This window comes from Otolemur garnettii, unplaced genomic scaffold (genome assembly GCF_000181295.1).
Source record: "Otolemur garnettii isolate 467f Iridium unplaced genomic scaffold, OtoGar3 scaffold00049, whole genome shotgun sequence".
Classification (NCBI taxonomy): Eukaryota; Metazoa; Chordata; class Mammalia; order Primates; family Galagidae; genus Otolemur; species Otolemur garnettii.
In genome coordinates, this window is record NW_003852444.1 from 9,993,606 (window position 1) to 10,006,491 (window position 12,886).

General features: G+C 40.1%; 1 protein-coding gene across 1 annotated transcript in view; it reads right to left on the reverse strand.

Moving 5' to 3' along the window:
- Positions 1–11,160, reverse strand: part of LRGUK (leucine rich repeats and guanylate kinase domain containing) — a 107,272-nt gene extending 96,112 nt beyond the window's left edge. Inside the window, exons 1-3 of the mRNA XM_003791666.3 lie at positions 10,861–11,160; positions 4,246–4,353; positions 1,917–1,998 (exon numbers count right to left, since the gene is read on the reverse strand). Coding sequence (XP_003791714.1) covers positions 1,917–1,998; positions 4,246–4,353; positions 10,861–11,160 — 490 coding nt within the window. The remainder of the gene's footprint in view (positions 1–1,916; positions 1,999–4,245; positions 4,354–10,860) is intronic.
- Positions 11,161–12,886: the final 1,726 nt, after the last annotated feature.

The window sequence follows — 12,886 nt, forward strand, 5'->3', positions numbered from 1 at the left end:
TCAGTGGTGGTCTCGACTACGGTGTCCACTGGGCCCCTAGACTCCCTTGGAGCTGATCTTTCTCCAGGCAGGTAAACTCAGGTACCATGGAGATCTGTCTTGAAACAGAAGCAAAACTGAGTACTTAGCTAAAGACAAAGAGGTGGTGAGTATATGTCATACTTTGTAGACAGTCGATGTTTTAAAAACATTTTAATAAAAATGATTTTAATCATTTTAATTAAAAAAAACAAAAACACAAAAACCCTGGTCTGGGTTGCCGGACTTCAGCTTCAGCAAGCCCATTGTCCCTACTTGGTGCAGTTCTCTCCTTGTCCACTAGATGGCAGGAGCTCCCCATGTCTACACCAGCGGTTCTCAAAGTGTGGTCCTAGACCTGCACAGACAGCATCAGACTCATCTGGGAATTCATCCAAAATGCAAATTCTCAAGGCCCTACCCTAAATCTACCGAATCAGAAACTCGGAGGGTGAGCTAAGTAATCTGTTTTAACTAGTTCCCCAGGTGATTCTGATGCAAGCTGAAATTTGGTCCATATCAGAACATCAGTAAGGCTGTCAACACAAAAAGAAAACTATACTATACTTAGACCCAGTGGGCTCTCAAACACCTGATGAATTAATGAAATGAGCCATGGAAGACTAATGAAGACTGATCTGGCTGCAGAGGAATGCTTCAGTCACAACCGTGGCCTCCATGCTCAACTGGCAAAGATAGGAAGCCAAATCTTTCTCCTCCTTGTTAGCACTGAGCACTGTTAAAGCCTCCCACCACTCTGCAATTTATCTACTTAATGAAACCAACTTTAGAGGTGTGGAGTAGGCAAAAGGCTCCTGCCAGAAACACTAAAAAAGAAGGCTTTCTGATGATCTGATAGTCTGAGATTTGCTTTAAAATTTATACCCCAGGAAGCAGGGAGGGAGGTATAGGCAAAAACAGAATTGGCCATGAGGTGACAGCTGTTGAACCTGAATATTCCTTCTTACGTTCTATTTTTGCACATGGTTATAATTTTCCACATTGATACTTTATAAAACTAGAAAAAATAACGTAAAGTCTTTTAAAAACCAGCCACATTTTAAAAATAAAAACAGGCTAGAATATTTCTTAGCTATTAAAAGAATAGATTTAAATTATCAGTGTCATGTAAGGGGAGGAAATCAGAAAATGAACCAGAGAAGACCATGTCGGCAACATTAAATTGTCATTAAACAGGCAGGCAAAGTAGCAAGCAGAAAGACTATCAGTGAAGAAAGCAGGTCGGAAGTAATGATTTGCTTACTTCCCTGGAAGTCTAAAAGAAAAACATTGTACACTGTCAGCTTCAAACAAGATCAGAAAATTAGAAATGAGGATCAAGCTTTGAAGAAAACGTGGCAATTGCAAGACTAATTTCATTAAATGTGAACAAGATGTCATAACAAATATATGAATGATGAAGTTAAGGTTGAAAGAATCAACTAAATAAATAAAGATAGCACAGAGGGGGGAAAGTACATTTGTGAATACTATGAATAGAAGAGCTAAAATGTAAATGCAAAAGCAAAATAAGGAAAATTATGCTATAAATGGGAAAAAAACTAATTCATTTGAATAACTCATACAGGGAAAGAAAAGGAATCATCAAACATTCAGGACATATTGAAAAAGTAATGATCCATTTCTTAAAAGGAAAAAAAATAAAGCAAACATTTCATATCAAACTCTTAAATATCAAGGAGCACGTCTCAACCAGATCATGAAAGGCAGACCTATGCCTTTTTCTTCACCATCAGTCCCTGGTGGCTTTTTTGGAAAGCAAAGGATCCATATGTAAATTGGTCCACAAATTACTTCTATCAAGTTTGGTAGTGTTAAACTGCAGCTTTTAAATTTTGAAATAATTCAGTGATCAATCCAGAATGACAATTACGTACCTTCAATTTTATTTACTGAAAGATCCAGCTTGTGTAGGTGAATGTATCCACAGAGAATGCTAATGTCAGCTAAATCACAATCCTGAGAGGAAAAAAGGTGAAAGACTTTAAAATTACTTTAACCCGTTAGCATTCAGTCTTCTGGAAAGAATAGTTGATGGAAAGAAACCCAGAATTTCTTCCATAATACAGAAGTGAGAGAACAAAATCTGAAGCCTACTACTAATACGATCTCAAAACAGACTACAGATCCCCATCAAAAAAAAATTGCATTCCTTTGAACAAAATAATAGCTTAGAAAATTAGTGTTGTTAGCAAGAACAAATACAACATGAAAAGGCCAATTAAAGCAGTGTTCATGGAGACTGTTAGAGCAGTTTTATTTTTTAAAAAAATCAAATAATACCAATAAAGACAGGGCCTTTATCTAGTAGAAGAAAAGAGAAAGCAAATGCTTAGAATTTAAATGAAGTTTTAAAGAGAGTTCACACCTGATCAGGAGATCATTAATAACAATACTATCTACACTTTTCCCAGCGTTGATTTCCAAAGCTCTTTCACAGTAATCTCATCCGATCAAACACACCTGTGATATCTGTGGGGCAGAGGATTCCTAATCTAGAAATGAAAAGTATGTCACATTGCAAGTTAGAATTGCCTGATAGAGAAGCAGCATCCAAGTCTCCTGAGTCCTTATCCAAAATTCTTTCCATGAATTATTGCTTCGAGTCAACTTCAAGGGAGGTGAGGAGGAAATTGGGTCCCATCAGACAAAGACATATTCTACTGATTTATGTCATGATGTCAGAGTTAGAAAAAAGCCAACCAATGGAGAACCATTTTAAGCAAGTTCTCATATAGAATAATGACTGTTTAATGAAGGCTGCTATAACAGTAAATAAAAACTTACTGAGTATCTACCAGGTTTGGGCCTCATGCTTGGCATGATGAGAAATACAATGATGGAAGAGAGCTATGCTGTGCCCTTAAGAAATTTATGACTTTCGTAGGAGAGAAGACACATACACAAATGATAAAAGAAAGTAAAAAATAATGTGTAACATAAGTAAGATATAAAGGGGGGGAAAGAACTAAATCAGGCAATTCTAAAAAAGTGTATTCAGTACGACAGGTTATTAAGGCAAAGTAATTCAACCTGCAATATCTCAAGCGTAAGGAGGTCGGTTGGCAAAATAAGTTAAGCTTCAGTCCATCTAGCAGAAACAAGATTTAAAGGATTGCTTTGGGGGTAGATCAATTTAAGGCATAGCACTACGTACATAAGTAGAATATTGATTGACAGGGACGTGTGTGGGGATGCATTGGCTGCTGGAATTATATACCATTCCAATGTCGAACATGGTGCAGTACACACAGGATGCTCCCTGTCTGTTATTGCCTGGCTGGCTGAGTCCTCCATAAAATGTTATAAAGTGAAAATAGTAAAAGATTTGAGTCTTAATATGTTGACCTCAAAGGGCATGCCATGGAACCAGCATAAGTGAAAGAGCTTAACATTTCTTGACTAGTTTACTAATTCAAACCTAAGATAGAACAGTCTTGCAATGAATTATATATATTAGCCAAATCATGGTGCTATAGTAAAATTTCAATGTGTCTTTTTTCCCACTTATGTATCTACATTTATTCCATGAATCTCCAAGGAATATTTAATGCCTTGCAATATAAGGAAGCCAAAAGAGTTAAATTATTTTTCTAGGACTACAGAGAAACAAAACAAGGAAAGATTACATACTTCAAGTAGTCTGCTCTTACAGCTTCTCTTATGATAAGATTTTGTTTTACTCTATGGCTAGTATTGAAATCTTGAAAATTGATGAATAATAGTTTTTTCTTTAATGATAGGTATCTTTTAGAAAATAAGATATAGCTGAAAGGTACTTCTTTCTTGACATACTTAGGGGGTTAAAGTCAATATCAAAATACACTGTTCCCTAGGATTCAGACATAAATTCAGTGCTGCTTCTACTGATCAGACAGAAAAGTCTTAAAGGGTCTTTGATTGGTTTTACAGAATCAAATTCAACCTTCTGGAAAGAAAGCATTGATTGCTGTAATATAGACTACTTAAGATGAAAGAGAGAGAGTATGAAGAGAATGAAAACAAAGGAGTCTGGGTGCTGATTACTGGATTGTCTAGGGCTCTTTGAAGTCTAATATTTACATAAATATCTCTTATCACTAGTCTCCATCAAATGCAAGACTCTGAGATTTGCTGCCACCACCAAAGCTACGAGTACAAAAGAAAATGAATATGGTTTAGTCCGTATCAAACCGTAGCTGGCCAAGGTGATTCTGTCACACTCACCGATAAAGTTAGATTGAGATAGACCTGCTTGGTCCCAGAGCCCGAGCGCCCCAGTTGGTAGAGTGCGGCAGCCACAGCGTCTTCTTTCAGTACCCCATCAAATTCCTTCTGCAAAACACCCAGAGAGGAGGACAAAGAAAGAGTTCCCATCAGAAAGGAAATGATCCATTTATCATATCTGGCACATCTTTAGGATACTTTACACCCAGGAGAGGTGTATACCCAGAGCTTAGCTCTCCAAAATTTACCATCCCCAAAGAAAATTCTGCGCTGAGGACATATACATATTACATACAGTTAAACAAATATCTACCAAATCAATGTGTTCATTGCCATTGAACTTAGGCAGTCAATGCCTCAGGCAGTCAAAGTTGAGCCAACACAGTAGCCAACACCCAAGCATCAGTGTTAGTGGTGAAGCCTCCATCCACTGAGTCTGTCTCATTCCAGGCACTACGCTAAGAGCTACCAATGGGTTCGCTCTTTTAATGCTTTTGATAACCCTGAGGTTCAGCTCCTTGAGTTCTTCTGACAAGCCCAAGGTAGGTATTCTTGTCCCTACTTTACAGATAAGAGTCCAACTTGTCTGAAACTAACAGAGCTGGAATGAAACCCTTAATCTGTCTGACCCAAGAGCAGTTCTCCTAACCACTACACTTGACTGCTTGCCCACACTCCAAAGGATGGTTATTTCCATTAAGGCAATTGCTTCTTTAAATCTGGCATTCTTGCTAAAGAAAACAGGACCTCAGTTTACTTCCTATTGGCTAGTTATGTTAAATTCATATCCAGTACTTAGAGTATTCACAGGATTTTTTAAAAGGGTGATTATCATTTCAATAAGGAAATTGGCCCTTGCACCACAGGCAGGCCTACCCGTCCTTCCTCAGTACTGACAGACCAGAAGAGGTAACAAGCAGATCACTGTTTGTGTTTCTTTCAGCTCCACGGTGGCCAACATATGAACACTGAGCATGAGGACATGACATACAGTAACACATCATCACTGACATAACCAACCAGGACTCTCACATGGACAACCAGGGCAAAATTCCCTCATTCCACATCCAACAATGCTGCTCGGGCTTGTGGCACCAAGGACATATGTATATAGATTTGTACTATAGTAAAGAGTTTCTTTCCCACCAAATTTCTGCTTACTTAGGGAAAAAAATACCATGTGCACAGAAATAGCTCATGGGTTTGGGAACTGGGCAGGTGTGGCTTGAACCCTAGCTCTGTAATTTTGGATGTGTGACTTTGAGGAGGCAACTTTTTCACTGAGCCTCACATTTTTCACCTATAAATAGAAACTGTTATTAGCTATGAAGGAGTTCAGGACCCGTCACCCCAAAATATGCCATTTTAGCCTATTAATTATTTTGAGCTGAAAGCACTTGAAAAACAGCAAATGCAAAGAGAGCTTACTCTGAACTCCCCTTATCTGCCTGAAGGCGGATCCTCCAGCAGGAACTCAATTGTCCTAAATCCCCTCCCCAGGAGTTTTATCAAACATAAGAAGATTGACCACAGGACAGGCTTCTAGAAGTCAGTAACATACTCAAAACTGCCTGTGTCCCATCTATTCATCTAAGGCAGTGGTTCTCAACCTTCCTAATGCTGCAATGTATTTTCATTGTTAAAAAGGGGTCACAACCCACAGAATGAGAACCGCTCAAGGATCCAGCCATCTTTCCTAAAAGGCATTTCCTCTCCCCTAAGGGACGCATTCCCTTCTCCCCTACATGCTCCCCCTCTCCTATTAAGATAGTATGTAAGTTCTCAAATCTCATTTTTTCTTGTTCCTGTAATGCTCCCATGTACATAATATTAAAAATTAATCCGTTTGCATACATTGTCTCCTGTTAATCTGCCCGTTATAAGTTTATTTTATAGACCCAGCTATCAAAGCTAGGAGGGTACAAGGAAAGTCTTTCCTCTTCTACACCTTCTTTGAATGTTTAGGGGAGCAAGAAAAAAAAATAATGGATATAAGATTCTTAGCACAGTGCCTGGAACATAGCAAATGTTCCAAATAAGTGACAGACGTTACTACCAACTGATGAAGTCAGAAATTCCATATCTGAAGCTTTCACTCATCTATACCAATCAATCTATTCACAGAATGAATCAAACACATTCACCTTTCTAAATAAGTTTTAATTATTCATGCAAGACCTGGGAAGGAATGGAAGTGGGGAACTGTTACTTTCCCTCTACAACTTTCCACCTAGACCTCAGAAGCTACCTGGCTCCCCCATTTCTTGGAGATAAGGCCTTACCTGCTTGCTTCTAGCAGATGGATGCCTATTTTTCAATGTAGCCACTGATATAGAGACAGGCCACACTGGTCAGTATTTTCCCAGATCCCCAAAGCAGGACCCTGTACAGCCACCCCTCACGCCTCCAGCTTGGCAGTAGCTGTCCCCTTCTTCATTGGTCATTTTTAAACATTCACAAATCCTGTCCTTATCTCAGGTGGCTTCAGAATCCCTTTGGAAGGCCACCCAACACCCAACTCCCAGCACATGTGCACACACATTTCCTTACCGCTCCGACTCCAGACACCTAAACTTGATTTCCAACTTCACACTCACGCACAGGGCCATGTTCGGAGCTTGTCATCATGCCAACCTGCTCCACCCCAGAAACCTCTGACCTAGCATTCCACTCTCTCTTCCCACAACTCCCTACCCTTCAACCTTTCCAGCACCTACTGAACTTGATTGTGATCATGACCAAATGTCCAGTTTGTTCACTTTTCCCTTTCTCAGAGTCTATCTGTTCCCTTCCTTACTGGGAAGCACATGTACAATTTCAATTTCTCTCTACCCTCAACACTCTTGACTCTGTGACCCCTAATTTGACTACACATATCCATACCCAAACCTCAATCAAGTTCACAGTCAACTACCACATCAAGGCAGAGATTATGTCATGTTCATGGTTCACCTGGGAGGAAAGTCTTTATAGAACGCCTACCACATGCCAGTCAGCGTGCTAGGCTCGGTGGAGAAGACCTAGGGAATAACCAGACAGACATGGTGCCTGTCTGTAAGGGACTTACTGTGCAGTCTGGGAGACAGAAAAGTACATACCACAAGCAATTTCAGGTGTTTGATAAATAAAAGGTAAGCAGGAGTCTCCTACTCTGAGACCCCTCTCCTGACTCCCACTCTTAGGGCTTATAGTTCCAATTATTTAATACATTGCTCCATCTTTCTGATTCCTATTGTAGAAAATAGCCTTAGTTTCTCCCCAGACCATGCCATAGGCCTCACAGTCATCCTAGACTTCTAATATTCAATTAATAACTGTCCCATCTTTTCAAATTGTATATAAAACCAGCACATTGTACTCCATGACTGCATTAACGTACACAGCTATGATTTACTAAAAAAAAAAAATATTAAATATTTTAAATATGTTTTCATCTTGAGCTTCCTTTCCATTCCTGCAGCCATTGCCTTAATCCAGACTCTCTCCCTCCCTCCTGGATACTGGTAGACTCTGCCCACTGACCTCCCTGACTGTGTCTTACTATCCTCTAATCTAATCTCACCTGAACAACAAAGCAATTCCCACTGCTGAGACTCAAGTCTGTGTCCCCACTCCATCTATATTCTGGCCTGTACCTAGGCTGCTGCCTCTGCTGTCATAACTGAGCAGTAGGAAAGGCTGGTGCCAGCCGCACACTGCCTCTCGGACCATAGTCTGCTTCCCCTGAAGTTCTCCCTGATCCCCACAGCTGAGCTATCATCTGCACTCACCTCTATATAGCATACTACAGAGGCCAAATTGCTATGATGGTCTCAGATTCTTATCTCACTTTGACTGCAGGGACCATGTAAGCCCTCAATCACATTCTCATCTTCTGTCATTACTGTTTGTTGTTACTATTTATCAATCTTTAATTTTTTTTTTTTTTTTTGCAGTTTTTGGCCAGGGCCGGGGTTGAACCCACCACCTCCCCTATATGGGGCCAGTGCCCTGCTCCTTGAGCCACAGGCACCACCCAATCTATAATTTTTTGAGAGTCGACTCTGAATCAGACAGTATATTAAGAATGGTAACATAGAGTTTATTAAATTTGATGTTCATAACCATAAGTAGGCATTATTACTCACTTTAGGTTACTGGAAAAAAAGGGGTTTTCATGCATCAGTTTGGGGGCCCAGATACTTCTACTGCATGTACCCAATCCAGAAACTGCCTCCTACATAGCAATCATTCAATGAATCTTTGTTCAATGAAGGCTAGATTAATTAAATCATTTAATGGGCTATAGTTAGCAGATAAAAACATGTAAGTTACTATTACATGTTTTGTTAGTAATAGTATCAAAAATAAATCAGCATTATGCTGGGCATTTTACATGAAAGATCTCATTTAATTCTCATATTATTATAATTTTCACATTACAGATGAAACACAGAGAGGTTAAATAACTTCCTCAAGATCTCGCAGCTAACAAAAGGCTAAACCAAACCTTAGGTATAAATCTCTGATTCCAAAGAGTGTTTTGAACAGCTGGTCTGTACTGCCACCCTTAAATTCATAAGGGCTTCTGAGGTTTGAGGTTAAGTGCATCACAAGCATTCAATAATCATCGTGACCACAATAACATTGCAAATCTTAACCAAGCTAAGACATACAAAACAAAGCATTGAACGTGAATGTCCAAATGTTTCTTTTTACAACTTAACTTTTCAGTTTATTCAGCATATTAAAGTGTATGCAATACTATGAAAGTCAGAATAGAATGTAAGAACACAAAATAAATACTAATATTTATCATGTAAATGGAAGACATAATGAAACTTTTCCCACACTCATATATAAGCCAAAAAGAATTACTTCAAGTCAACCCTTTCTATGGTTTGTTAATGGCATACTGAAGACAGATTAACAGTGGTACTAATGAACCCCATAGCTGAAGAGCTGTGTATTAATCACAATAATAAAGTATACTGGTGGCTCATTTGTGAATTCCTCTGGGTGGAAGCTGGTGGAAACCGTACAAACATTTCAAAGTTGCAAAAACACTGTTACAGTTTTGCAACAGTCACTGTTAAATGTAGCAAAGTAAAAGAACAAAAGAAGTACTACTAAGGAACAGAATAATAGTATTCTAACTTCTAGTAGTCTACCTTCTCATAGTGGCAGAAGTAATAGTTATCTGTGGTCAACTTTAAGCAAAACTAAAGTATAACTAGTTTTTATAGAAGGAAGCTAAAGAAGAGAAAAGACAAAATGGGGGATAAAGGTGTAAAAAAACAAATGCTGAATGTGAACAGGGGACATCATAAAAGAAGAGGAACCCAAGTGGGGGAAGAGTATAAATGGTTAATGGTAGAACCGAGTAACAGACAACTTGCAGGTTGAGGGGAGGGGGGTACAGGTTGAGAAGAGATAAGACAAAGGACAAAAGGAATCTGTGAAAGGGCACAGGCATAACACGGAGTATGTTTGACCTCACGGAGGAAAGGAGACTAGCAAAAGATGGAAAGATGCGAAGAAGAAAAATCAGAAGAGTTATCACAGAAAGAAGACATTGAAAATATTATATTCCTGTATATTACATCTACTTCTCAAAAGAATTTGAAGCAGTTTATAGTGTAAAGGAAAAGGAAAAATGAGAGAAAAACCTAATCTAAAGAAAACTATGGAAATGAAGAAAAATATTAGTTCTGAGTTTCCCGGAAGACAAAGAGAAAAACCTAACAGAATATGGCAAGAGTGAAAATCTAATGATGTTTTTGAAAGAAAGCCAATAATTTATTGGAAGCCAAGAGAAGGAAGGGATGTTATGAGAAGTTAAAAAAGACAAGAAGGTGATAATAAGTGTAAGAAAGAAGTTGGATGTATAGAAAAGAGGGAATTTGTCATAATGTGAAAGACCAAGTGACCGTCCCAGGCAATACAGGTGAAAATGCTGGGAACTTCCACAGTGAGCTGCCTGTGGCTTTTGAACAACCTGTGGCTTCTTTCTGCTGCGTGGACATGTTGCTGGTATTAATATAAGGCATATACATACCCCTGGCAGACATAACATGTTAAACTTTTAAGTCACCTAGTCTTCGAGGAAGCACTTATCAGATTATTTCAAGAAAGTAATTTCTTTCTTTTTCTATTTTTATGTATTTATTTATTTCCTGGAAGGAGGAGGCTGAAGGGATAAGAACTGGGGAAGGGTGTTGGAGTACTTTATAGTCTGGCAAACAGGTCCTGGAGATGCCAAAGATGAGCCCTGTTTATTCACAATACTGTCAGAGTATAATTTTTGGAAAAATTAAAACCATAACTCCCATACAAATACATAGATGCTTTTTTCAAAACGACGCTGCGCAGCTTGACTCCTAAGAAATCAAATGTGTTAATGAAAAAGAAAGAAATCGGGAGACGCTTCAGGTAGGGGTGAGGAAATGGGGTAGGAGAAAGGGAAGAAAAGAGGGGCCTCGTGGTGGTCAGGGAGAGGTGTTCTTGGAGGCGACAGCCTGCGAAGGTGTGGGCCACCCTAGGACTGGCCAGGGGTGCGTCGGGGGCCGCGGTGAAGCAGCAGCGCCGGGCGGCTGGAGGAGGGAACCAGGGAGTGAGGGGTGGGGGAAGGCACACCTCCAGATTCTTCATTTCCGACTCTGAGGACGGGTCGGATTCCACCTCGTCCTCGCCCTGGTCCTCCTCTCCGTCCGTGTCCAACTCCTGAAAGCGGTGAATGATCTGCTGCAGCAGGTAGGAGGAGGTTCTGTTCAAAGAGTTTTTCGTCCTCTGTCCATTGGGAAAAGAAGACCCGCAAGCCTGACGCTCTTTCTCTGAGCGCAACAGCATCGCTGGTGCTCCAGTTCGTGAACTGCTCAGGCCTCCTTGGAGAGAAGGAGCTCTTGCCCTCTGGGGAGGGCCCTCTGAGACCGACATCTTGTTTAGCGGGGTTGCTAGGAGACGGGCGCCGCAAGGCATCTTGGGGGCTGTAGTCTCCGCGCATGCTCGCCTGCTGCTCAGCGCTGCGGTGGGGGCTCGGTTTTCCTTTTAATTTTGTCGTCCTCTTCTGTTATTTTTCTCTCTTTAGTCTGTTCTTTTTGCTTGCTTCGATCATTTTCACCTCTTTTCTCCACTCCCCTTTTCTTTGTCTCCAGCAGTCTGCTTTCTCCCTAACTCTAGGCCCCTTTTAGGGGGTTTTCCTCCAGCACTGGGATCGCACGTGGTCCTCTCTTCCAGCCTCATTCACCGAGCCCCCTTTCTGAGTTGTGCTTTGGCAGTGTCTGATGTCTTTAAAACTATCTGTCAGAAAGCTAGAACACTGGAATTTAGCTCTATGCACACTAGGAGATGAGGGTGCACATAACGAAATAGAAGGCATGGTTCCTGTCCTTACGGTTTAATAAGGAGAAACTACCAAAGGACGCCTGAGAGCTGATTTGCAATTAATTTACATTCCCCCTCCCCCAAGTGATAAACCATGTCCTTGGGGACAAAAACTGGCAGTAGTCTAACAATCCACACCAAGAGAAAAAAAAAAAAAAACTGCTGTCAAATTGACAGTGTATCTGAAAGCCTCTGAAAAGCTATTAGCATCCCATAAATAATTGTATTAGTCAAGTGACCTGCATTGGTAATGACTTTAATCTTGTTGCATAGGTTCTCTTTGCGGTTTCATAAGATACTCTTGCAAAATTACAAAGTGTGATTTTATGCAAGTGTGAGTTTATGTGACCTAAATCCTGTACCCTTAAGCTCCACAATGTAGATAGACACTCTGTAGAAAAGCAAAATGAAAATTATAGTCATTATTATTGCTGTCGTGATGACAATAGAGATCCTTGCGGGGAAGTTGCCCTCATCCTACTGGCCTTACAGGGCCTTTTCTCCATGCTCCAATGACAGCAGTTGTGAATGCAAAATGATCCTGTCAATGGCTGTCAGGGGAGAAGGAGAAAAAATCCTTATGGACACCATCCATTGACTATTATCTCTCTCAGTGCTTCAGGGACTGTTAAAACTGACATAAAGCCTTCAGAATTACCTTCCTTCATTATCTTGCTAGTCATAAATGTAAAGGCCACAATGAGAGTATCTCTTTCTGCCTGGCTCATACTCCTTCTTGCTTATTTCTTATTCTAGTAGGTAGAGATTCCTCCAAGGAATTCCCCTCCCCCCCATAGGGCCTGGCTTCAGCCTACTGATACAAGGAAGAAGGGGGCAGAAAGTATCAAAATGCCATTGCAGTGTGTTTTTATTTTTTTCCAATAATTTAATCTGCCTTTCTAGTAAAGCAAGAATTGCCCATGTCAATCTATTGAGCAGAGTTAGTCAGAACCCATCAAAGAACAATTTTCAAAAAGTTAAAAGCAGGATTTTTGTACCAAAAAACATAGAATAAAATACATATGAAAGATTCCATTCAACTCATTAATTAATGAAGGAACCAGTAAAATGGTAATAGGGTATTCAGAGTCTGTGGAGGAAAGATATTCTGAAATAAGTTGCCAAGTTAGAGACAAACTGGTTAATGCCCTATAGGACAATAGAGCTATAACCTTTGGGATTATATAGTCTAAATATTTCGGCTCTTTTCATCTTCACACCTACCCTCTGCCCATCCCCATTTGTCACTGAGGCCTAGGGAAGTTAAATCACTGGCCTA